This window comes from Gracilinanus agilis, chromosome 2 (assembly GCF_016433145.1).
Source record: "Gracilinanus agilis isolate LMUSP501 chromosome 2, AgileGrace, whole genome shotgun sequence".
NCBI lineage: Eukaryota > Metazoa > Chordata > Mammalia > Didelphimorphia > Didelphidae > Gracilinanus > Gracilinanus agilis.
In genome coordinates, this window is record NC_058131.1 from 572,888,360 (window position 1) to 572,912,361 (window position 24,002).

At 36.9% G+C, this 24,002-nt stretch overlaps 1 protein-coding gene across 3 annotated transcripts; it reads left to right on the forward strand.

Moving 5' to 3' along the window:
- The first annotated feature begins 1,597 nt into the window (after positions 1-1,597).
- On the forward strand, positions 1,598-23,148 carry INTS14 (integrator complex subunit 14). 3 transcript variants are annotated; one of them, XM_044662416.1, is made up of 11 exons: positions 1,598-1,834; positions 3,016-3,123; positions 6,223-6,378; positions 7,067-7,185; positions 7,581-7,723; positions 10,814-10,906; positions 12,653-12,797; positions 13,383-13,516; positions 16,080-16,198; positions 18,072-18,137; positions 22,289-23,148. In XM_044662416.1, exons 1-11 carry the CDS (start codon positions 1,613-1,615, stop codon positions 22,538-22,540), a joined length of 1,557 nt encoding a protein of 518 aa, XP_044518351.1. In that variant the 5' UTR covers positions 1,598-1,612; the 3' UTR covers positions 22,541-23,148. The 3 variants fall into 3 exon arrangements, with proteins under 3 accessions (XP_044518351.1, XP_044518350.1, XP_044518349.1); XM_044662415.1 differs by having other exon boundaries at positions 1,613-1,691; positions 3,020-3,123; positions 12,656-12,797; XM_044662414.1 differs by lacking the exon at positions 3,016-3,123 and having other exon boundaries at positions 1,613-1,834.
- Positions 23,149-24,002: the final 854 nt, after the last annotated feature.

Consider the following 24,002-nt stretch of genomic DNA (forward strand, 5'->3'; position numbering starts at 1 on the left):
CAAATCCGGCCTCAGCCACTTCCCAGCTGTGTGACCCTGGGCAAGTCACTTGACCCCCATTGCCCACCCTTACCACTCTTCCACCTATGAGACAATACACCGAAGTACAAGGGTTTAAAAAAAAATTAAAAAAAAAAAAAAAGAGCTCACACCAAAATAAGTAAAATGTAATGCAAATGCAAGGTACCACTTTGCCTTCTCAGTTGGTAAAGAATGACTATCACCCTGCTGCAAGGACAGAAATGGCTTTTCTTTTTCAATATTACTACCAGTTTCATTGGAGGGAGGTTCTTATGCCTGATTTAAATTTGAATATTTTCTATATCTATATTGCTATATTGAAGAACTCAACACATTAGTCAGCTTAAAACTAGACAACTTAAACTGGTAAATAGAATGGGGGGTGGGAGTAGCAACTTTTCACATATCCCTCCTACCTTTTCTTTAGAAAGAGTAGGTGTTCAATAGGATTTTGTGTGCTGCTCTAAGCCTAATTTATTATTCTCACTCATGAATTTAGGAAATGTAACTTGATGGGAATTAGGACAAGTTGTATGGTAATTTAAGGATCAATAAAAACTAAGCATAAGAGTTTGCCTGATCCTTTTTAGTCATTGATCTCTTGTTAACACATCCAGATATGAGAGGCTTGCTTCTTTGAAAATTAGAAAGTCTAACAACTTTGTAGCAAAAAAACCCTCTAGATCTCTCTAGATGCTCTTCTGAACTCTTTTTGCATGTTATCAGTGTATATGTATTACTTTGTGTTCTGATTTTTTTCACTTAACATTATTTCAAATATGTACACATTTTCACATAGTGACATAATCTACATAGTTGGCACTGAAATGGCCACATAGTATTGTGTGGCCATTTTTTGCTTAGTCCTTGTTCTGGAGCTTTTGCATCACTTCCAGTTTTTTATAAGTACACATGTATGCTGCTTTAAACAGAAGCATTACTCAAGGTCAACTCATGACTCAAGGTTATTTCATTGTGCATTTCTGCAGAGATCCTGTCGTTGACAGAAGCCAGTATTTCCCAGATTGGAGTCTTCAGATCTGTTTTGGTCCACCTGATATGACTAGTAATCCTGGGAGAAAAACTGAATACAAATTATATTTTCTCCTCGAAATTTTTAAGTGTGCAATGTTTATTACATGGAACTTTTTTTTTTTAATGAAAGTAAGCTTAATTTTCTAGTTCCCTTTACCTCAGAGATATTCCATATTTTTAGACCCTCTAAGGGGTTCTTGATGGGTCAACAGGCCAGCAGAGAACAAGATTTGTCCCTCTGGCCAATTTGCCAACTCACATCTAAATGATCATTTATTAGTTTTGTCAATATATTTCAAACTCAAGAATAATCTGTGGCCAAAATACTTTTAGCAATGCTTTTCTAAACTCAATGCTCATCTAGTTCTCAGCTTGTCTTCTCCTTGCATCCCCAGAGTACAGAGTTTATCCTTTTGCCCTTTATCTCAGCTTGGTAGAAAGTAAAGAACCTATTTTTCTGTATGTCAACAAAATCCTTTTTTTTTTTTTTCTGATAGCATTTTCACATTTATAGCTGTGTGTACAACTGCCTGCTGGAAATACAGATATTTTCACCATGCCGACTGTGGTGGTAATGGATGTGTCACTCTCTATGACTCGACCTGTCTCTATCGAGGGATCAGAAGAATATCAACGAAAACACCTCGCTGCCCATGGTTTGACTATGCTATTTGAGCACATGGCCACCAATTACAAGCTTGAGTTTACAGCTTTGGTAGTTTTTTCTTCACTCTGGGAACTAATGGTCCCTTTTACAAGAGATTATAATACTCTTCAGGTAAAATTAATAAACATGCATTGATTAAGTGCTTATGTAGTGGCTTAGTGGATTGAGAGCTAAGGCTAGAGATGAGAGGTCCTGAGTTCAAATTTGGCCTTAGACACTTTCTAGCTCTGTGTCTCCAGGCTAGCCTTAGAACCAATACATAGTATTGATTCAGAGATGGAAGGTAAGAGTTTAAAAAAAAAAAAGTGCTTATGAACCAGGCATTATGCTAAGCATTGGTACACTAAGAAATGGAATCTTTTCTATACTAAATATGTTGAATTCACAAGCATTGATATCATATTTGGAATTGCAAGGCCAGTGGTCCTTTATAGTAAAGCATAGTTATGCAGCTAGTGTCCACAAATGGCAGTAGACTAGAATCTCATGAAAGATGTTAAAAGCTTACCTGGTAAATATCTAAGCTGTTCTCAACAGTCATGCTCTCTACCACAACCCTTCTCCATGGGTTTGACAGAATTCCCAGAGGGAGAAGTATAAAACAGGTAGCCATACCTCCTTCCCTTCTATGCTATATAATCAAACACTGCCTTCTTCTCTTTTTCTCAGACCCAGAGTGAGATACTCCTTTTGTGGGGTTTAGTGTTTCTACAAATACTAGAAATCATTGGGTACATGTTTAAAAGGTTCCAAGTTTAGTGATTCTTTGTGGTTCTTTAAAGAGATAAACTTGAATGGACTGTTCAGAGTCTCATTCATTAAGAAGGAATAAAGGAAAGGTTTTAAAATTCTTTTTATTAGTAGTAGTAAAAAGAGTAGCTTATATGTGGGTTTGCATGCATATATGTGTATTTAAGGCTATGTTTCTTTATATACACGTCACTACACTTGATCCTCACAGTAATCCAATGGGAGGGGGGTACTATCTTTATCCTCGTTTTACAAATATAGAAAGTGAGCCTAAATGATTTACTCAGGGTGCCACAACTAGGATGTGTAAGGCAAGATGGGAACTTGGATCTTCCTGACTTCCCTTCCAGTGCTCTTTGTTTGAAAAAAGCTAAAACTTCTAGTTTTATTTCAGAAGATAATTTAAAATTTGGGCTATTAGCTGGATCTTAGGAATATAGTGTTCCTTTGTGTAATATTGCTGTTTTGAATAATTCATGTTATTTTTATAAAACTGGTTAATACAGTAAGGAATAATTAGTAACTGTCTTTTATTCAATCAGGAAGCACTGAGTAATATGGATGATTATGATAAAACATGTTTAGAGTCTGCATTACTTGGTGTTTGCAATATTGTTCAACAAGAATGGGGTGGCTCGATTCCTTGCCAGGTAACAAATCAATTCATTTTCTTTTCATTAAATTTTCTATATGAGCCAGTGAAGCATCTGGTAAAAGATAAGAGTTTTCTAAAAACTTTGCTATATTTCTATGTATAGAAATTTATCGTGTAATTTCGTTTCTTATGCTCTATTATATAATTTCTATAAATTTTATTACATGCTTATTTTTGGTATGTTATTTTAAAGAAAGCTCTAGTTTGTATAGTCAGAGACAGCAAAATTACAGGTGGTGGAAATTGTACCCTTAGCATATTAGTATATTGTAAACTTAGTACTATTTTGTATAGAACATAAAAGGTTGCTCCGTTGGAATTTTAGAATCACATTCCTAAGATGGGTAAAAACTTTCGTGGCAGACTTAAAATGCCAATACATAATACCACCATGTAGGCAAAATGTGCCTTACTAAATAGCTCCAGTTATTTATTCAAGCCAGTTATTTACTAAGAATCAAGATTGCTGATTTAACCAGCTTTCTTGTCTGATTTTTTTCCTCTGTAAACTCTGCATTTTTCCTAGGTTAAATAAGATATTAGGGGCAGATAAGTGGCTCAAGAGTGCCAGACTTGAAGAGGACTTGGGTTCAAATCTGACCACAGATATTTCCTAGCAGTGTGACCCTGAGCAAGTCACTTAACCCCAAATGCCTATCCCTTACCATTCTTCTCCCTTGGAAACAATACTTGTATCACTTCTAAGACAGAAGGTATGGGCTTAAGGGAAAAAAAATTAGTTAGAAGTAGCAAAGAGGTCTTTTAGAAGAATATGCCTGTTTGGAAGCAGACACATTAAACATTGACAACCAAAATTTATTTTTTAATATAACAATTGATAGCTAGGGAGACAGGAGAAGAATTAGACTTGCTCTATTTGGCTTTAGAATGTACTCAAAATAATGTGCTCAAAGATCTTAAGTATATTTCAAAGGTACTGAGCCAGCATCTGCCAATCAAATCTGATTTTCCCAGAAGTATCAACTTCGTTTAAATAGATTGTGTTGAATTATTTAATTTATGTGTTTCATCTTCTTATTTTTATTGCTTCTAATTTGATATTTTTAACCTTACTATTAAAAGTTGAGTGCCTGTAAATAGTTAATTCAGAATTGATGCCCATATCAGTAACCATTTCTTTTCTATTAGAACATCATCAGTTTCACTTTTGATGAGTTTTCTTGGTATTTGATACGTCCAGCATCTATTGACTTTCTTTGTAAAGATTTTCATGATCCATAGGCATGAGGCTTCTGTATAGTCTACAAGCCTTTCATCTCTCATTTCTTAGTCCTGGACTATAATTTCCAACATGTTTCACTTTTCTCTCCTATGGCCACCTTTGCATTGAAGTCATTCAGTACTGATTTAATATAATTTGGTGGGTCTTTAGCAAATTCTTTCTTGAGTTACCAGCTGGCCAAGTATCTCATTGAATAGCTTTTCTTGTGTTTAGGCACACAATAAAACTAAACCTCCTTATCTGCACTTCTTCTGTTTTAGGGTTCTATTTATTACAGAAATGTCAAAAACAAAATGATTCAATTCCTCTAATAGTATGTTCACATATTGGCCACTGGATAAGTGTGTAGTGGTACTCCTACTTAGTATGTAATAGTATGTTTATGGAGAGTAATTAAACTTTTTTTCTTAATACTCTTTGTCCCTTTTTCTATTACTTTACCATAGTCATAGCAGAAATGGAGCTTCATAGGGCTGAAGTTCATTTTTTATTTTTTCTTTGTTTCATGAATGGCCTTGGCTAAAGAGCTCATCGCTGGGTGGCCAATTTACTGGAAACAAGTAATTAATTAGGTTGATCCTCAGAAAGTCAACTTAGAGTGTTACCAGGCCCTTCCTCAAAGCACTTCCAATATAGTAAAATATGACAGAGCTCAAAGGTTTCTTGAGCCTTAGCCATTGAGAACCTAGGGTCACCTCCTGGCTGCCACAGTGGAATAGTACTTTATGGATGGCCTTGCATGTAGCAGGAACTTAATAAATAGTTATTGAATTGAATTGAAATCAGCCTGGCATTTCTTTATGAATCTTCGAGCAGTACTAGCTCAAAATAATTTTGTTTTTTATTTTTAAAAATCAATCTACAAATAACTTATTAATAATAATGCATTTTTGCAACAACTGTTATTGGACTGGTTTGGTTTAGTGTGTGATTTGGTTACCAAGATTTTAGGCAGCTATAATATATCTTTGTTATCTGAATGCTACACATACTTTCCCTTTTGACATTATATATAATGTTTTATTATCACACAGCATCTGGCAGAGCCTGTGTCATAAGTAAGGGATAAAACATAAAACATTTGGTGGTGCCTGGAAGATGTAATTGCCTTGTAGCAAATTGACTGTCCCCTTGACAAAGTACTCTTCCAGGTGCCCTCCCTTCCTTAGCAGTTGTTCTTTCTTTGAAGTATCATATGCCATTGTGTTGTTATTATAAGTTATTAAATTAACACATAGGTAATCTTGTACTGATGGTCTAATGTTACCAAATGTCTACTCAAAGTAGATGGAAAATAGGCATACTGTGTGTAAATAGAAAATACTCTCTTAAAATGTGCCACAGTTTCATAGTGCTTCAAAAGAAATGAATAATTTTTGCAATTCTGTCTATTCATTCCATTGAATACATTAACATCTGCAGCTAGAGCTGGATGTATTTACAAAGGCTATATTATAGTTTAATTTGTATTAAACAAAAGCAAATGAAAATATCTGTAAGGAGTTCATAGTTTGGGTATATTCATTTAGGACAGAGATTGCCAAGTTTTTCAGTACTTCAAATACGACCCTGGTTCTTCTTATGTGGCCTGAGAGGCATGACTGCTACTGCTTTGGAGAGAAAAACCTGAACAGCTTATCAAGAAGAAGCTGATAATCCCTGGGTCATGAGATAAGAGTTGAGTTTTCAAAATGTAATAATGCAATTAATAGGTCTTGAGGTGTTGTTTTTTTTTTTTAAAGATTTAGAAGATTTTAATTGTTAAAGCAGCTAAGGAAAAATTAAGACATTAAGTTATTGTTTAAGTATATGTTTATTTTAATTATAAATCTTTCCCTTTTCTCTGAATAGGTCGTTCTAGTAACTGATGGATGTCTGGGCATTGGGAGAGGTTCACTACGACACTCATTAGCTACTCATAATCAGCGAAGTGACAATAACAGATTTCCTCTGCCTTTTCCTTTTCCATCTAAGTTATACATCATGTGCATGGCAAATTTGGAAGAGGTAAATTCTTCTACCTTAATAGTGAACTGTTACTAGTTCAACTGGAAATAATAACTATGATTTGATAGACTCCCAACTACTCATTTAAATTCTGCATTGTTGCTACATTGCTGTGATGCCTGAAGTCATTTATTCTCGGCTGTTTCTTACAGAGGATGTTTTGATGATGAATGGTTGAGATATTCTCTTCTGTAGTAAATTATCTTTACTGCTGAATATTATCTCAGTCTATGCCTAAAGAAATTGTGAAAGGAAACTTTGAGTCTTAATTCAAGAAACTTTCATATATTTCATTAATGAATAGTTCTCAGTTTTTCCATTTACTTAAATTCATTTTCTCTTGCTACACATCAATTTTCTATCTGTAAAATATGAATAATGATGCTTCTTAACAGAGGTTGTTAAAAAACATACTTTGACCTCCTTGGAGTTCGGAAAATGATAAGTAAACACCGATTGTTCATCTCTGAGAGAGTGAATAATATATTTTCATTTTTTGAAATAACTTCTCTGTTTTCCTTCAATCAAAACTGTTATAGTTTTGTTGTTTTTTAAAGACAGTGTTTTTCTTGTCTGCATAAAATATGTTGGGTTTTGTTGTCTTATGTTATCATGGTCTTGAACTGAGTGAGCTAATATTTATTTGGCATTTTCTGCATCTTTTAAGAGAGATTTTCCTGCTTTGTAGCTCCAGAGCTCAGAGTCCCTAGATTGTCTTGAACAACTCATAGACTTAAACAATGGTGAAGGACAGATTTTTACCATTGATGGTCCCCTGTGCTTGAAGAATGTACAGTCTATGTTTGGGTGAGTCTATGTTTTGAATTCAGCAACTTTATTTTGACCTATCATTATAATTCAACATTTAGAACCCAAACATCCATGCTATCTTGAATTGTGCCATTGTATTTCCCTACATTGCCCATTTTAGAGATGTAATGATTAAGTATAAGTGAAATGGTAATGTCTGCATTTACCTCTCCACAATAATTAAGCACTTTCAGAAATGAATTTGCTTTTGGGCTTTTTTCAGATAAATTTCTTTAATCAGAAATGTCATATTTTGTTGTACTTCACAAATCAATTGATTAAACTTCAGTTGTGGAGTAATCTTAAAGGAAAACAACTTTACATCTATAATAAGTATTTTCAGTTGCTTTTCAGTATTACTCTACACTTACCAATGAATCATCATATTTCAGGAAATTGATAGACCTGGCATATACACCTTTCCATGCTGTTCTCAAATGTGGTCACTTAACATCTGATGTGCAAGTCTTCCCTAGACCGGAACCTTTTATTATAGATGAAGAAATTGATCCTATTCCTAAAGTAATAAATACAGGTAATTTAAAAAAAATGTAATTGTGTTATTTTTCTTGCCTATTTTCCTGTGGAAATTGAGTTCCTTTCCTCTCCTAGCATATTTCCTTCTTCTAAGTTTGACACAGAATTGGCAGTCTTACTGGTGGTGGTGTTGTTATCAAAACTTGCTTTGGGCAAGAGGTTGTGATGTCTGAGAGGCAGCTGATTTGGAAGCTTTGTGTCAAGAACACGGCTTAATTTCCTGGGGAAAAGAACATGGTATTGGAAGTCAGAGGCAATCTTGGCTTTGCCACTTGCTACTAACAAGGGGACACATATATTAAAATGACTGACCTCTCTTTTCTGGACCTCAGAGTTCTCTTTGTTAAATGAGAGGGTTTACAATATGGTACTGGCAAAGAGACAGTAGGGAGGATCAGTGGAATAGACTTGGGGTAAGTGACCTCAGCAAGACAGTCTATGATAAACCCAAAGAACCCAGCTTTTGGGACAAAAACCCACTATTTGACAAAAACTGCTGGGAAAATTGGAAAACAATATGGGAGAGATTGGGTCTAGATCAACATCTCACATCCTATACCAAGATAAATTCAGAATGGGTGAATAACTTGAATATAAAGAAGGAAACCATAAGTAAATTAGGTGAGCACAGAAATACATGTCAAATCTCTGGAAAAGGAAAGATTTAAAAACCAAGCAAGAATTAGAAAAAAATTACAAAATGTAAAATAAATAATTTTGATTACATTAAACTAAAAAGGTTTTGTACAAACAAAACTAATGCTACCAAAATTAGAAGGGAAGCAACAAATTGGGAAAAAAATCTTTATAACAAAAAACTCAGACAAAGGTCTAATTACTTAAATATATAGGAACTAAATCAATTGTATACAAAATCAAGCCATTCTCCAATTGATAAATGGGCAAGGGACATGAATAGGCAATTTTCAGATAAAAAAATAAAAACTATCAATAAACACATGAAAAACTGTTCTAGGGAGCAGCTGGGTAGCTTAGTGGATTGAGAGCCAGGCCTAGAGACAGGAGGTTCTAGGTTCGAATCTGATCTCAAGACACTTCCCAGCTGTGTGACCCTGGGCAAGTCACTTAACCCCCATTGCCTAGCCCTTACCACTCTTCTGCCTTGGAGCCAATACACGGTATTGACTCCAAGACGGAAGGTAAGGGTTTAAAAAAGAAAAAAAAAGTGTTCTAAATCTCTTATAATTAGAGAAATGCAAATCAAAACAGCTCTGAGGTACCATCTCACACCTAACAGATTAGCTAACATGACAGCAAAGGAAAGTGGTGAATGTTAGAGGGTTGTGGCAAAATTGGGACATTAATGCATTGCTGGTGGAGTTGCGAATTGATCCAATCATTCTGGATGGCAATTTGGAACTATACCCAAAGGGCTTTAAAAGACTGTCTGCCCTTTGATCCAGCCATAGCACTGCTTGGTTTATACCCCAAAGTGATAAGAAGGAAAAAGACTTGTCCAAAAATACTGATAGCCACACTCTTTGTGGTGGCAAAAAATTGGAAAATGAGGGAATGTCCTTCGACTGGGGAATGGCTGAACAAATTGTGTTATCCTCTGGTGATGGAATACTACTGTGCTCAAAGGAATAAAGAAGTAGAGGAATTCTGTGTGAACTGGAAAGACCTCCAGGAATTGATGCAGAGTGAAAGGAGCAGAGCCAGAAGAACATTGTACACAGAGACTGATACCCTGTGGTACAGTCGAACATAATGGACTTCTCTACTAGCAGCAATGCAAGGATCCAGAGCAAGGCTGAGGGACTTATGAGAAAGAAAACTAGCCACATTCAGAGGAAGAACTCTGGGAGGAGAAACACAGAAGAAAAACAACTGCTTGAACACATGGGCCGATGGGGATATTATTGGGGATGTAGATGCTAAACGATAACTATAGTTCAACTAACAGTAATATGGAATTGGGTCTTATGATACATGTAAAACCCAGTGGAATTGTGTGTCAGCTAAGAGAGGTTAGGGGAACTTGAGGGAGAGGGAAAGAACATGAAACATGTAACGATGGGAAAATATTCAAAATAAAAATTTTAAAAAGGAAAAAATTAAATGAAGGAGTTTAAATGAGTTCAAATTCAGCTTCAAATATATACTAAGTGTGTGATCCTGGGCAAGTCACTTAACATTTTGGGATTTAAAATTTTTTTTCCCAAAAAAATGAGCAGTTTTCTATCAGTCTCTTTTGGTGACAGAACTCTTGCCCAGGGGCAGCTAGACTATTGAATAGGTTGTTTTCTTCATGGTACATCACATTATAAGTTACTTATTATGTTAGTGATCCATTTCCTCCAAATACCTTTACTTTTAGTGTTGATTATTGTCAGGGAAATTAAGTTATTCCATCAAAATCTATTGTTGATGCGTCAGAAATATGTATTTGTATGTATTTTAAAATAACCCTTACCATCTGTCTTAGAATTGATACTAAGTATCATTTCTAAGGCAAAAGAGCAGTAAAGGTTAGACAGTTGGGGTTAAGGCCAGAGTCACATGGTTAGGAAGTGCAAGCCAGCCATTCATAAAGAATAAAGAAAAATCTCAAAACTTTAGCCAATCAAAAACTGTCTCATCAACTTTTGACCTTAGCTTTTTTCAAGTTATTTCCTTCATTTAAAAATTTATTCCCCTCACCTTAAAAAACACCAAACTGCCATCTTCTCCAGAAGAAGGCTTATCAGACCTGCTTTGAAAATGTTTGGACTCCCCCTAGTGATCTTTGATTGGCGTTTTCCTCAAGTTTATGTCTACAGTTAGGACCTCCATCCACTCTATAGATTTCCATAGAGAACTGTGTCTTCATCTTATGTATAATGTAATTTACACTAGATGTAATTATTCAGAAAGGGGTTCATTGTAATGAAAGTATAACTGCTTTTCATTTCCTGGGAAATTTGTTAGCTGAAGATACTATTTAGAAATAGACATTTTTAATAACTTTCCCATCAAGCTTATCACACAAATTTAGCTAAAAAATGACTACTGAAATTTACTTTTACATTTAAATAAAATAGAACTTGTTCCTAGTGCCTGCCTAACATGTGAATCTTTTTTCCAGATCTGGAAATAGTGGGTTTTATAGATATAGCCGATATTTCAAGCCCCCCAGTTCTGTCTAGGCACCTGGTCCTGCCGATTGCTCTTAACAAAGGTAAGTTCTCCTTCTAATTTTGGGTCATGTACAAAAGGTCTCATAATCCAAATGTGTTCTTAATGATTCATGCAATTCCAGAGGACCATTCATTTTGTGGGATTTTAGAGAGGAAGACAGTAGGAAGAGATTGTTATGCTGGATTAAAAAACTGTACAGAGCCTTACAAATTAGAAGAATTGTAGTGTTATTTCACCTTCGATTCCATCACTCAATCAATCCAGGGTCCATTAGGATCCAAAGCATTATAGAAGGTGCTGTGAGGCATTCAGTGGTCCTGAATCTCTCAAGATCTTTATCTCACAGTTTGGATGAAGATAAAACACAATTTTTTAAAAACCTTACCTTCTCTCTTAGTACTAAGTATTGGTTTAAAGGCAGAAGAGCATTAAGGGCTAGGCAATAGAGGTTAAGTGACTTGCTTGCCAGGATCACACAGCTAGGAAGTATGAGGCTAGATTTGAACCCAGGGCCTCTCAGCCTGGCTCTCAATCCACTGAGCCACCTAGCTGCTCTCAAAATAAAGCAAAATTTAAAAACACAAAAGGATCTGTGACTTTATTGGTATGGGTACTTTTTCTACTGTCTGCCACGCTCATATTATGGCCCCCTCTGGCTTGGGTGGATAGATGGGCTTTGGGAATGTCTATGATCAAAATATTACTCATCCAACCTGCTGATGAGCCTTTTAAAACTCACTTAGGTTGAATCACAGGCAACATGTAACCAGTCACTGGCCTTTACTCAGGGTCTTTCCAGCTTGGTGCCAAACATGCCTGAGGTTTGAATTCTTCTGTTCTAGCCTTCAAAAGCTCAGGGTCACCTCCATGGTACACTGAGACTGAAAAAGAATTTCTCTTTGTTGGTTCTTCAACCTTTTTTGTTTTTAAACCCTTACCTTCTGTTTTTATATCAATTCTAAGACAGAAGAGCAGCATGGGCTAAATAATCAGGATTAAGTGGCTTGCTCTGGGTCACACAGGTAGCAAATGTCTTGATACTCAATTTTCATCCATGTCTTACTGACTCCAAGCCTAGAGTTCTATCCACTGTGCTACCTAACTGCTCTTGTTTTTCTACCTTTTAAAGGGTCCTTTTGAAAACTGGGTTTTACATTATTTAAATTTTGCATAGTAGCTATTTAAGTAGGGGTGTCTTCGCTTTTGGTTGATTCAATTTAAAAGTAGGCAAGGGGAAAGGCAATCCTATCTTCACAGCATGAAAATATTGTAATATCTTTTTACTCCCTCTGAGTTTCCATCAGGATTCTCTGTCCATTCATTTATACATTCTCATTTCCTCTTAACCATAGTAATGATTAGTGTGTACATTATGCTTGATTTCATTTTTTTTAAGTGTCATTTCAAAAAGGTCTTAAGATTTCTTTATATTCCCCATACTTGTCAATCTTAATTACATTATCATATTCCACACATTTTAGTTACAATTTATTTTACCATTTTCCTATTGTTGGTCATTTGGTTTTATTCCAGATTTTTTGCAATTAGATGTAATGTATAATTCTTCTTAAAAAAAACTTTCAGGGCATATCATATTTCCATAATTGGAATTATTGGGTTAAAGGGTTTGTATATATTTTTGTAACTTTATTAAGTATTGCCAGATTGTTTTCCAGAAAGATCCTACAAATGTACAATTGAATGAAATGGCAAAGCCAGTTTCCTCTAGTTTTTCAGCGAATTTGTATTTGAACTTTGACCAATTTCCTTCTTTGTTTTTGCATAGAAGGTGATGAGGTAGGTACAGGCATCACTGATGATAATGAAGATGAAAATTCAGCCAATCAGATTGCTGGTAAAATACCCAACTTTTGTGTCCTGCTCCATGGCAGCCTGAAAGTAGAAGGAATGGTGGCAATTGTTCAGTTAGGGTAAGGATCTTTTGGGTCTATCTAAAGGTCAATCCTGTCCTTGGAATTCTGATTCAGTAAATACAAGCACCTAGTTTACAAAGTGAGATGCTGCTTAGGGTTGAAGAAAATACATTTTGTTTTATATATTACATATAATGTACACATGTATATGCATATATGCATACACACATATTTTAGAGAAACAGATTTTCATTCCAAAGGAATCTAAGGGTAGGGAGATATACATCTGTATAGATGGATATCTCTAGATATATGTTATATATATGTGTCTCTCTCTATAAATGTTATATGTGTAGTATTATGTTACATACGTGTATGTATGTAGATATGTGTTTCTGCATGTCTATATATGTATAATATATAGATGAAAAAGGATTAGGAGACAAACAAAATGTTCCTAACAATATGCCTCTCCTAGAAACGACTCTGCCCACAGTAACATTTTGCAGATTCAGGATTTCATTTTTCAGGCAAGAAATGAATATAGAGTAAAATGTTAAGGTTGGGTTTGAAGGTAGGCAGATTTAATATGGCATTTCTAGCCTTGATGTTCCTCTGGTCTTCCATATTCTTTCCACACAGTCCTGAGTGGCATGGAATGCTGTACTCTCAAGCTGACAGCAAGAAGAAATCAAATCTCATGATGTCTCTCTTTGAGCCTGGCCCAGAGCCTCTCCCATGGTTGGGGAAAATGGCACAACTGGGGCCTATTTCAGGTACAATTTTTATAGGATCTTACTCATGTGCTTTCCTGCTGTTGCTTTGAAGATGTTCTTTGGCTACCATATCCAGTCCCCTATAAGGAGAATGAACTCTTTCTTTTGAATATCTGCTTTTTGAATGTAGAATAAATCTCTCAGATTTCCTTTAATAATGAAAAACTAACTTAAAAAAATTAAACTTCATTTTCAAATTTACCACACGAATTGAGATATTTTAAACCCTAGTATCCTGCAAAGTAAAGAGTTTCTCAAGTTGTTCACGAATAATTTTTTGGAGTATGTGATTTTTTTTTTAAACCCTTGTACTTCGGTGTATTGTCTATAGGTGGAAGAGTGGGGTAAGAGTGGGCAATGGGGGTCAAGTGACTTGCCCAGGGTCACACAGCTGGGAAGTGGCTGAGGCCGGGTTTGAACCTAGGACCTCCTGTCTCTAGGCCTGACTCTCACTCCACTGAGCTACCCAGCTGCCCCCTGGAGTATGTGATTTTTAACTATCTTAAAGTAGATTTTCCCATCCCCCCAAAGGAAATTTCAGTCTAATTCGTTAGTTATTTGTTAAGCAATTTGGCATTTACTTAGCATGCTACAAGGTGCTTTGGGGGAGACAGAAGAAATATAAGCTATTGTATCTACCCTTAGTGAGTTTATGATTCCACTGGATAGATAAGACATACTGTAATAGTCTAACAGTCTAATGTCATCTTCTTTCTGGCTTTGGGGGATAGGAACTGTTTGGCACATTCCCTAGAAAGGTCGAATTATTAAATGGTGATAGCAAAAGGACACCCAGGTGTTCAAATAGTATTAGCCATGTAGTGACCCTGGATCCCAGCATTACCTGTGTTGGCATGCATGGGAAGCTTCTCTGAATAAAAGGCTTTTGCATCCTTTGGGGCAGTAGAGTTCAATGACTCAGTTCCTCTTTGTTGTCTACTTGTATATATTCTTATGAGAGGAAGAAGTGTTCATAAGGACAGTCCCAGGTGATCTCCTTGTTTCAGTGTTGATTTGTCAGCCCTTACTAGGGGGTCTTCATCCCAGGCTTGATGAACCTCCTGCTTACCTCATGTTTTGGCAGTATCTGGCATGTAAAAGTACAGTGAAGGGAAGATGGCTCATTCTCCTGTTTTGAGCAACTAGATGGACATAGATAAGAGATATATTTACACATATACACCATTTTATTGTTACTTATTCTAGGCTACTGGCATTATCCAAGACAGAGAAGTTGAATGTGTAACACCATCCATTATCCCAAAAAGGAATTCATGAACTTCTTAGCTAGGCACAGCTTCTAGTCTACTCTCAAGTGACTCAGAAGAGCCTGTAAGCTCCAAGCCTTGTTACACAGGCCATACCTAAAAACTATTTGGACACCATAAGACAGTAAATAATTAAGTGCCAAAATATAGACAATGGTGCTTCTGGATATGAATGAGAGTGGGATGTGTGGTGTTTGCCTTCCCTGGAAGAGGTTTATATTGGCCAGAAGTTAAAATAGGGTTGCATAGTTAGAATGAGTACACCTGGAAAAACATTGAGGTGAGCTTAGAAAGAACTTTAATAGGTTAAAAAAAGAAACGTGGCTCCAGGAGTCTATAGAGGCAATGTGTTTTTGAAAAAGCCACAAGATGGAGACATTTCTCCATTAAAGTCTTTCTCCCTCTGTTTGTCCTTTATTATTTTCTTTGCATCTCTTGTTTATTCTTTCATATAGAGTCTTATGTTCCCTGTTCTTAGTTTTAAAAGTAAATGAGCTGGGGGTAGCTGAGTAGCTCAGTGGATTGAGAACCAGGCCTAGACATGGGAAGTCCTAGGTTCAAATTTGACCTCAGACTCTTCCCAGCTGTGTGACCCTGGGCAAGTCACTTGACCCCCATTGCCTACCCTTACCATTCTTCTGCCTTGGAGCCAACACACAGTATTGACTCCAAGACAGAAGGTAAGGGTTTAAAAAAAAAAAAAAAAGCAATTGAGCAGAGTGAGAATTCCTTCTTACAAAAAATGGACAATCTCATTTGCTTATGGAAACCTCAGTTTACTTTTCCTATGTAGTAGTAACCTAGGTTAGTGGCCATCCATAAAAAAGATTCACTGGTCCTTTTAATAGTTAATGAGGGGGTCTCAGTGGATTGAGAGCCAGACTCAGAGACAGGAAGTCTTGGGTTCAAATTTAGACTCAAGAACTTCCTGCTGTGTGATACTGGGCAGCCACTTTAACCCCCAATCCCTAGCCCTTACTTCTCTTCTGCCTTGGAACCAATGCACAGTATTGATTTTAAGACAGAAGGTGAGGGTTAAAAAAATTTTTTTTAAGTAGTTAATGAGAAACTTGGAATTTTTAAGATAGAAAACTGACCTGACATAAGGTTGTGAATGTTCTAAAGATAATTTAAACTTAATTCTTCCAGTCTTTTTCTGCTGTTGGTTGATTATGTATACCAATTAGGAATTTAATACTTGAAGAAATAGATTAATGCACTTTATCTATAAATGTTACTGCTTTAATCTAAGCTTGCTAGATCATCCTGTTTAGAAATCTTAATTTCCTTTTAAGATGCCAAAGAAAATCCTTATGGTGAAGATGACAACAAGAGTCCTTTCCCCTTGCAACCCAAAAACAAGCGCAGCTATGCCCAGAATGTGACTGTGTGGATTAAGCCAAGTGGCCTACAGGTAACTCATTCTTTTTTGCTTTGTCATCAATGATTAGAGTTGTGATTTTAAGTTTCTCCCTTTTTGGGGGGAGGATGTGGCAGAGAGAAAAAGAAGCCTCATTTCTTTTTCTTTTTGAATTGAAAACTTTTATTTAATTAATTAATTTAGAATATTCTTTCCATGGTTACATGATTCATGTCCTTTCCCTTCCTCTTTCCCTCTTCCCCCCCCCCACCCCCCATAGCCAAAGAGTAATTCCCCTGAGTTTTACATATGCCATTGATCAAGACCTATTTCCATATTGTTAATATTTGCATTAGGGTGATTGCTTACAGTCTACATCCCCAATATGTCCCCATTGACCCATGTGATCAAACAGTTGTTTGTTTGTTTTTTTTTCATGAGAAACCTCATTTCTGATGATAATATTCCTCCTGTTCAAACTTCACAATTTAGGAAAATTAAATCACATTTGTAATATGCTACTTGTTCTTCCAAACTAAGCAAAATTAGGAAAGAAGCATTTGGGTCACAGGATCAGGAAAATAACTTCTGCTCATCTTTTGGCTTTTCCTGATTTTCTATCCATCAGAGATTGGTCCATACTCTAACCCTGAGTCAAAGGCCTCTTCTTTTTCTTTTAAGATCTTCCTCACTGACCCAGTCTGCTCCCAGCCATATACTTACAAGTGTCCTCCAGAGGAAGGTGGAAGGCAATGAGCTCATGAAAAGGAAGCACATATAGAAATGGAGAATTTTCTAAATGTGGTTAAGAAAATCATATCTATATTTATCACAGATAGATACCCGAATTATTTTTAGATTCTTAAAAAAAAGAAATTTGTGCTTCTTTTTCATGAGATCATTTTGACCTGCCTCCTAAAAGGATGTGTAGATGCTTCATATTCATTTTTTTTTAAACCATTAACTTTTGTCTATAGTAACATCTCAAAGACAGAAGGGCAAGGACTAGGCAAACAGGGTTAAGTGACTTACCCAGCACGAGACAACTAGGGATTGTCCGAGGCCAGATCTTAACCCAGGTCTCCTGACTCCAGTCCTGCTACTTAGCTGCCCCTTCAAATTCATTTATAAAGGGCTTCCCCTTGTCCCTGGCAACAAAAGAACTGTGTCTATCCATTCTAAGATGGTAAGGGTATAAAATAAATGCAATAAAAAATGCAATAAAATAAATGCAATGGAAATAAAGTTGGACAGTGAAGATTCCTCTCTGGAAGATCTATTAAGTGGAATTCCTACACAGGTGTCCCTTTCACATTGAGGGAGTTAAGGGCTCAGCACCCTGACAATCTGGAAAATCCATGTAAAATTTCCCTTTGTACCAGAGAAGAAGTCTGGATTGTTTCTTTTTCTTTTATGGGATGTTTACCTTATTATAAAATTTGGGTTGAGTATTTGATCATAGACTATATATATGGCAATATTAAGATATCTTTATAGGGGCAGCTGGGTAGCCCAGTGGATTGAGAACCAGGCCTAGAGACAGGAGGTCCTAGGTTCAAATCCAGCCTCAGACACTTCCCAGCTGTGTGACTCTGGGCAAGTCACTTGACCTCCATTGCCCACCCTTACCACTCTTCCACCTAGGAGCTAATACACAGAAGTAAGGGTTTTAAAAGAAAAATTTGGAAAAAAAAAAAGATATCTCTATATCTGGAGCTTTTGTGTTATCTGTAGCTTCCACAAAACTTCCCCCACAAATTCCCATTTAATTTCTGATTCTAACCCATGATATAGCAGAACCAAGAAGGTGAAAGTCACAATGTGAGAAAATATATTTTATTAAACATAGGTTTAGACACGTTTCTTCTTTTTTCCTTCTCTTCCTTTCTCTATTAGATTAATAACAAGTTTTTTCTTCCCTTAATAGACAGATGTACAAAAGATTTTAAGAAATGCAAGAAAACTGCCTGAAAAAACACAAACATTCTATAAGGTGAGAACAAGGGGATCAGGGACTTCAGGGTGGGCATTTTGATTAAATGAACCAAAGTCTTGCTAAACATTATTGGTTGATAATAATCTATTTTAAGACAAGAAGATTGATAACAAGCAATTGAATACCTAGTTTATCCTTTTTTCCTCAGATAGGAATTCTTGTCAATAGTTATTTCCATCTGGGACGAGATCCATCTAAATGTTTGTAAATTCATATCAGATTTGAAATAGGATTGTAAATAGTGCAAAACTTAAAAAAAATTATTGATGCCTTTTGTTTTTGATACTCGTCATTTTCCAGTAGAGAACCTTCCTTGTAACAAAAATAATTAATCAAAACTGACCAGCACAAACCATTTCTGATAATGTATGCTACATTCTACATCTCTAAGCCTCTATCTTTCTACTGAGAGGAGGGAAGTGTATTTCATCAGTGTAGTGCAAAAGGGTGCATATCAACCCTGCAAAGCCTTACTGCAGAGTTTCTGACAGTTGAAAAGGGTTTAGAATCCTGAGGTTAGACAGTTGACCCTGGGGACTCTATGAGAGTAGAAGGGTCAACTGAACTCTGTTCTTTAGACTGAAAACGTGGCCTATATTCTGCAGCTTTTCTCTTAAAATCTGTTAGCTTAACTATTCCTTTAGATCTCCCTAACCTCCCTTATTCCCAATCATCATTTTCCCTTCCTAAATTTCTTGGGGTTTTGAAAGGAGGGCGGATCTTGGGATTAGCTTTCAAACTTGGTAGACATAATTTCCCTGTAGTCAAATAGGACTTACCCTTGTTACAAATTATCTCTTGAATCATTATATCCAACTTTCCTAATCCTATAGGCTACAAAACCTCTCGGACCTGAGTTTAAGGCAGGTCCTTCTCAGTCTCACATTCCTGTCTCCCTCCCCCACCTGAAGCTTTCCCTACATGGCTGTTAGAGTTACCTTGTACTCCTCCATCCCTTCCAATCAACCCTAAAAATCAATAAACCCTGTTTGTCACTTAATCAAACCTTTGGCTAGTTCATTAGTTGATTGATAAGAGAGGGAGAAGGGAAGAAAGGAATAATATTGTCTCTGGGTCCTGAAGGGAATTGGAGGCGTCCATTTTGGAGGAAGTATAATCTCAATACTTCCTCTGAACTATTCCTTTGTGAACCTGAGAAATTGACTAGAAGCCCTCTAGTCAGTTTCAAGCCATTTCTGGCTGGCCCTAACCTTTGTAGAAGTGCCCTTCCTACTTGAAGGGCTCAGTCTGTTTCATTTCAGTGTCTCTGTCTCAAACCTGTGTCCCAGTCTGTGTCTCTCAGGCTGTAGCTGCCTGCCCTTGCAATTCTTTAAAACTCCATGTTTATATTCCCTAAACTCAGTCATTCCCTTACTTCTCCTACCACCCCAATCTACCACCTTAACCATGGTATCTTCGTTATCTATTTACTGCCTTAGGGATCCACAAACCCCTATCCACAGTGTCTTATCCCTATTCACATTACCTTTAGTCCTTTAACTGCCTTATCCCCTATTGCCTTAATCTCCCTATTACCTCTAGCCTATTCCCATATTACAACCACTTTATTACCCCACTAGCTTAATCCCCTTATTTCATCAGTGGTCATTGAATTTAATCCAGTTCCCTGTGTTTTCATTTATAATATTCTAGTCATATTATGTGCCTGTTTATTCTGAATCCCTCCAAGTTTTGTACTCTTCTCTTACTTTCCCATCTTTGTTTCTTTTGGCATATATTGTTACATTTATGGCATAGTTTATTCAGCCATTCCCTTCCTCTCCCCACCATCACTGAAATCCCAGACCTATCAACAGTTTCACCACAGAACTACTTGTTCCCAGAATCATTTGTGAAAAATTAGTATTTATGAATTGGCCTAGACATAGCTTTAGGGTCATCAGAATGGAGAATAAAAATCCAAAAGAGGAGAAATTTTGATGTCTTGTTACACCATTGTTATTCCAGAATAGAAATGAAATTCATTTAAAGAGCAGCATAGAAGATCATGACCTGTAATTGTTGGTGCCATATCTAACTAGATATAGCCCCAGTAAGACTTCTTGATTTTGGAAGAATATAATCTAATTTTCCTGCCTTCTAGTGCCCTGCCCATTAGGTTTTTTGTTTTGTTTTGTTTTTTTTAAACCCTTGTACTTCCAGTGTATTGTCTCATAGGTGGAAGAGTGGTAAGGGTGGGCAATGGGGGTCAAGTGACTTGCCCAGGGTCACACAGCTGGGAAGTGGCTGAGGCTGGGTTTGAACCTAGGACCTCCTGTCTCTAGGCCTGACTCTCACTCCACTGAGCTACCCAGCTGCTCCCTCGCCCATTAGTTTTAACATCATTGTGTACCCTCAGCTTTTGCTAAGACTTTTTTTTAACCCTTACTTTCTGTGTTAGAATCAATTCTAAGAGAAGAGTGGTAAGGGCTAGGCAATTGGGTTTAAGTGACTTGCCCAGGGTCACACAGCTAGTAAGTGTCTGAGGCCAGATTTGAACCCAGGACCTCCAGACTCCAGGCCTGGTGCTCTGTCCACTGTACTCCCTAGTTGCCCTTTTTTGCTCACTTTCTGAGCATGCAACCTCCTCAAAACCTAGTCTGATAGACCGTATTGCTGGAGTTCAGAGAAGCAGCCTTATCACCTTCCAGGCCTTTACTCACCAGCATATACACACATATGCATAAAAATACTTGCAAATGTATTTTTAAGCTTTTGAAAACCAAATTCTTCTGAGCACAGATAACCATGCAAATATTGACTATCTTTGTTTTCCCATTACCTTTGTGACTGTTCCTCACATCTGCTTTGCTGGCTCATCCTCTAGATCATACCATAAGACTGTGGGTTTTCTCCTCTGGACCCTTCTCTTTCTGTGCTCTCTCTCAGTGACCTGCCTCATCAGGGTAAATTATCATTTTTGTGCAGATAATTCTCAGGGATCTATCCAGCCCTGGTCTCTCCCTTGAGCTTTAACCATTAGACATTTCAAGCTAGATATCCCAGGGACATCTTAAACTGAACATGTCCAAAATAGAAATTACTTTTCTCCCCCAAATGATAGGATTATAAGTGTGCAGAGCTCTGTGCATTTCATTAATTTTTTTTCTCATTCCTTTTTTTAGTCTTCAGAATTCTCTATTTTTATGTAAAGCAATACCATCATTATTCCAGTGTTCCAGTATGTAACTTTGATTCCACTTGACTCATTCTTCCTTATCTTATAGTTATAAAATCTTGACATTTCTACCTCCATGACATCTCCCATTCAACTTTTCTTTTTTTGTTCATTTTGTTCAATCATTTTAGTCACATATGGCTGACTCTGTGACCCCTTGTGGGGCTTTCTTGGCAAAGATACTGAAGTGGTTTTGCCACTTTCTTTTCCAGCTCACTTTACATGTAAGAAAACTGAGACAAATAGGGTTAAGTGATTTGCCTAGGGTTGCAAAGCTAGGAAGTGTCTGAGGCCAGATTCTTCCTCACTTCAGGCCTGGCACTCTATCCATTGCACCATCTAACTGCCCACTTATCTACTTTACATAGCTGCCACTTTAGGCACTTCTCACCTCTCACCTTGATTACTGCAACAGCTTCCTAGTCAATCTTTCATGCTGCTATCAATCCTTAACTGCAGATATAATCATATCACTCCCTTACTTTATCAACTCCAGTGACTCCCTGTGGCTTCTAGAATAAAATATAGTTTTCCCTTAATTTTTACAGTTCTTCACAAATCTCATTGTACATTACTTTCCCCTCCACTGCTTCTGATCCAGTTAAGCTGGCCTCTCTGTTCCTCATGTAACAGATAAGGCCTCCCCCCGCCCCAGTGCCTGGAACAAATTCCCATTTCACCTCCACCTTGTAAAATTCAAATCTTCTTTAAAGGTTTACTTCAAGCACCATCCACATGAAGCCCTTCTTGATTTCTCCAACTGCTAGAATTCTCCCTCCCAAACTACCTGACTCTTAACTACTTTTTTGTTTTTCCTCCATTTTACTCTTCATGTAGATATCTGTGTCTGTTTTCCCAGAGTATGACACATAGTTGGTGTTCAATTAAGTGGCTATTGGTTGATGAAGTAAATATTCTGTTATGAAAAAGACTCATTCCAAAATAGTATTTAATTTGTGTTTTATTTCAGGAGCTAAACCGTTTACGAAAGGCTGCCCTGGCATTTGGCTTTCTGGATCTCTTGAAGGGAGTAGCTGACATGCTAGAAAGGGAGTGTACCCTCCTCCCTGACACAGCTCACCCTGATGCTGCATTCCAGCTGTCCCATGCTGCCAGGCAACTCAAGCTGGCAAGTACTGGCACCTCCGATTACGCAGCTTATGATCACAATATCACCCCACTTCAGACAGACTTTTCTGGAAGCAGCACTGAAAGAATGTGAAGTTGACTTGTTTGGGGAACATTTCCTTTTAAAAACAAAAAAAAGACTTCCAAAGTAGGGAGAGTAGTCAGGAGATGAAAGCCTTTCCAGGCTGTGTGCTAACCACTGGACTACTACACAGGATCATACTCTGAAGTGGTCTCAAAAGACCATTTGTTAGGTTGGAACTGCTAAACTGAATCTGAAGACTTCCCTTCCCCTCCAAATTCTTAGTAGTAGTTAACTCATTACTTCTTAGCTTTTGTGGTGGGGAGAAGTGGGTGTCAAGGGCTCTGGTTTCTGAAGGACAGTGGTTATTTCTGCTATGCAAACTTTTCTGAGGCAGCTTTGACTGGGAGTGCAGCTCCCTGTGTCCATAAGCAGCTGTATGGAAACTTGCCAGTAGGAGCTCTCTCCCATGACCTCCTGAATGGTATTTGCCTTCCTGCTTTCAAAACTAACTAGCAAGAGAACAGTTTTCTCTTACATCTGCACTTGGAATGAACTCAAGCAACCTGTGGCTCACCACCAAGCAAGAGATTGCCCTCATTAGATCTTAAGCAAAATGGCAATGATGATCCTGTTTATTTTAAGATGCAGTTTTAAACAATGACCAGATATCGAATGCATATAAATTTGATTGAGGCTTTTTTTTAAGTTTTAAAGTAAACGAACAATAAAAATCCTTGATTTTTATAAAATGGTTTTACTTGGAGACTAATATTTCAGATTTTGTTTTCCAGTCTTACTGATTACAAGTTGTATTTCCTTGAGATGAACTCATCAGTATTTAAGGCTGAAATCTCCAAAGTTTTAAAGTAGCACAGGTTTAGAATAACATGTGTCCTTGAGTTTCACTTTGGATTAGACTATCTGGGCATTGGCTTATAACCTTCTTCATTACTGTGTAGGCCAAACCTCAGTCAAAATCAAGTTCTAGCAAAATAAAAAAACATAAGGTAGAAATTGCTTTGTAATAACAAAAAGCACTGATTGAGAATGAAGAGATCTGATAACTGTGTCACAAACTAGCTGGGACTTAAAGCCACAACTTCATCTTTTGGGACCTCAGCTAATCTATGAAATTGGAAGGACTGGTTTGGAGAGGTTCTTAATCATTTTTGTCAGAGCCCACCTCTAAGAATAATACTTTTAAATGCATAAAATAAAATGTACAGGTGTACAAAAGAAACCAAATGTTTTCAAACAGTTATCAAAAAATTTTTTTCAAAAGCTAAATTCACAGACTTGAGGGTAGGAACCTTGGAGTGGATGATTTCTGATCTCTTTCAATTGTTTCAATGCCCAGCATTCAGAGCCTCTGAAACTGGGCAAAGCAATATTTCCCACTGTTTGCTATCAGTTTTGTAGTTCCCAATGGAAGCAACATTGTGGCCAATATAAAAGAATGTATGTGTTAGATGAAAGTTTCATGAAAACCAAAGTTAGAGTGAATCCAAATTAGAGCAGCTGAATCTGCAAT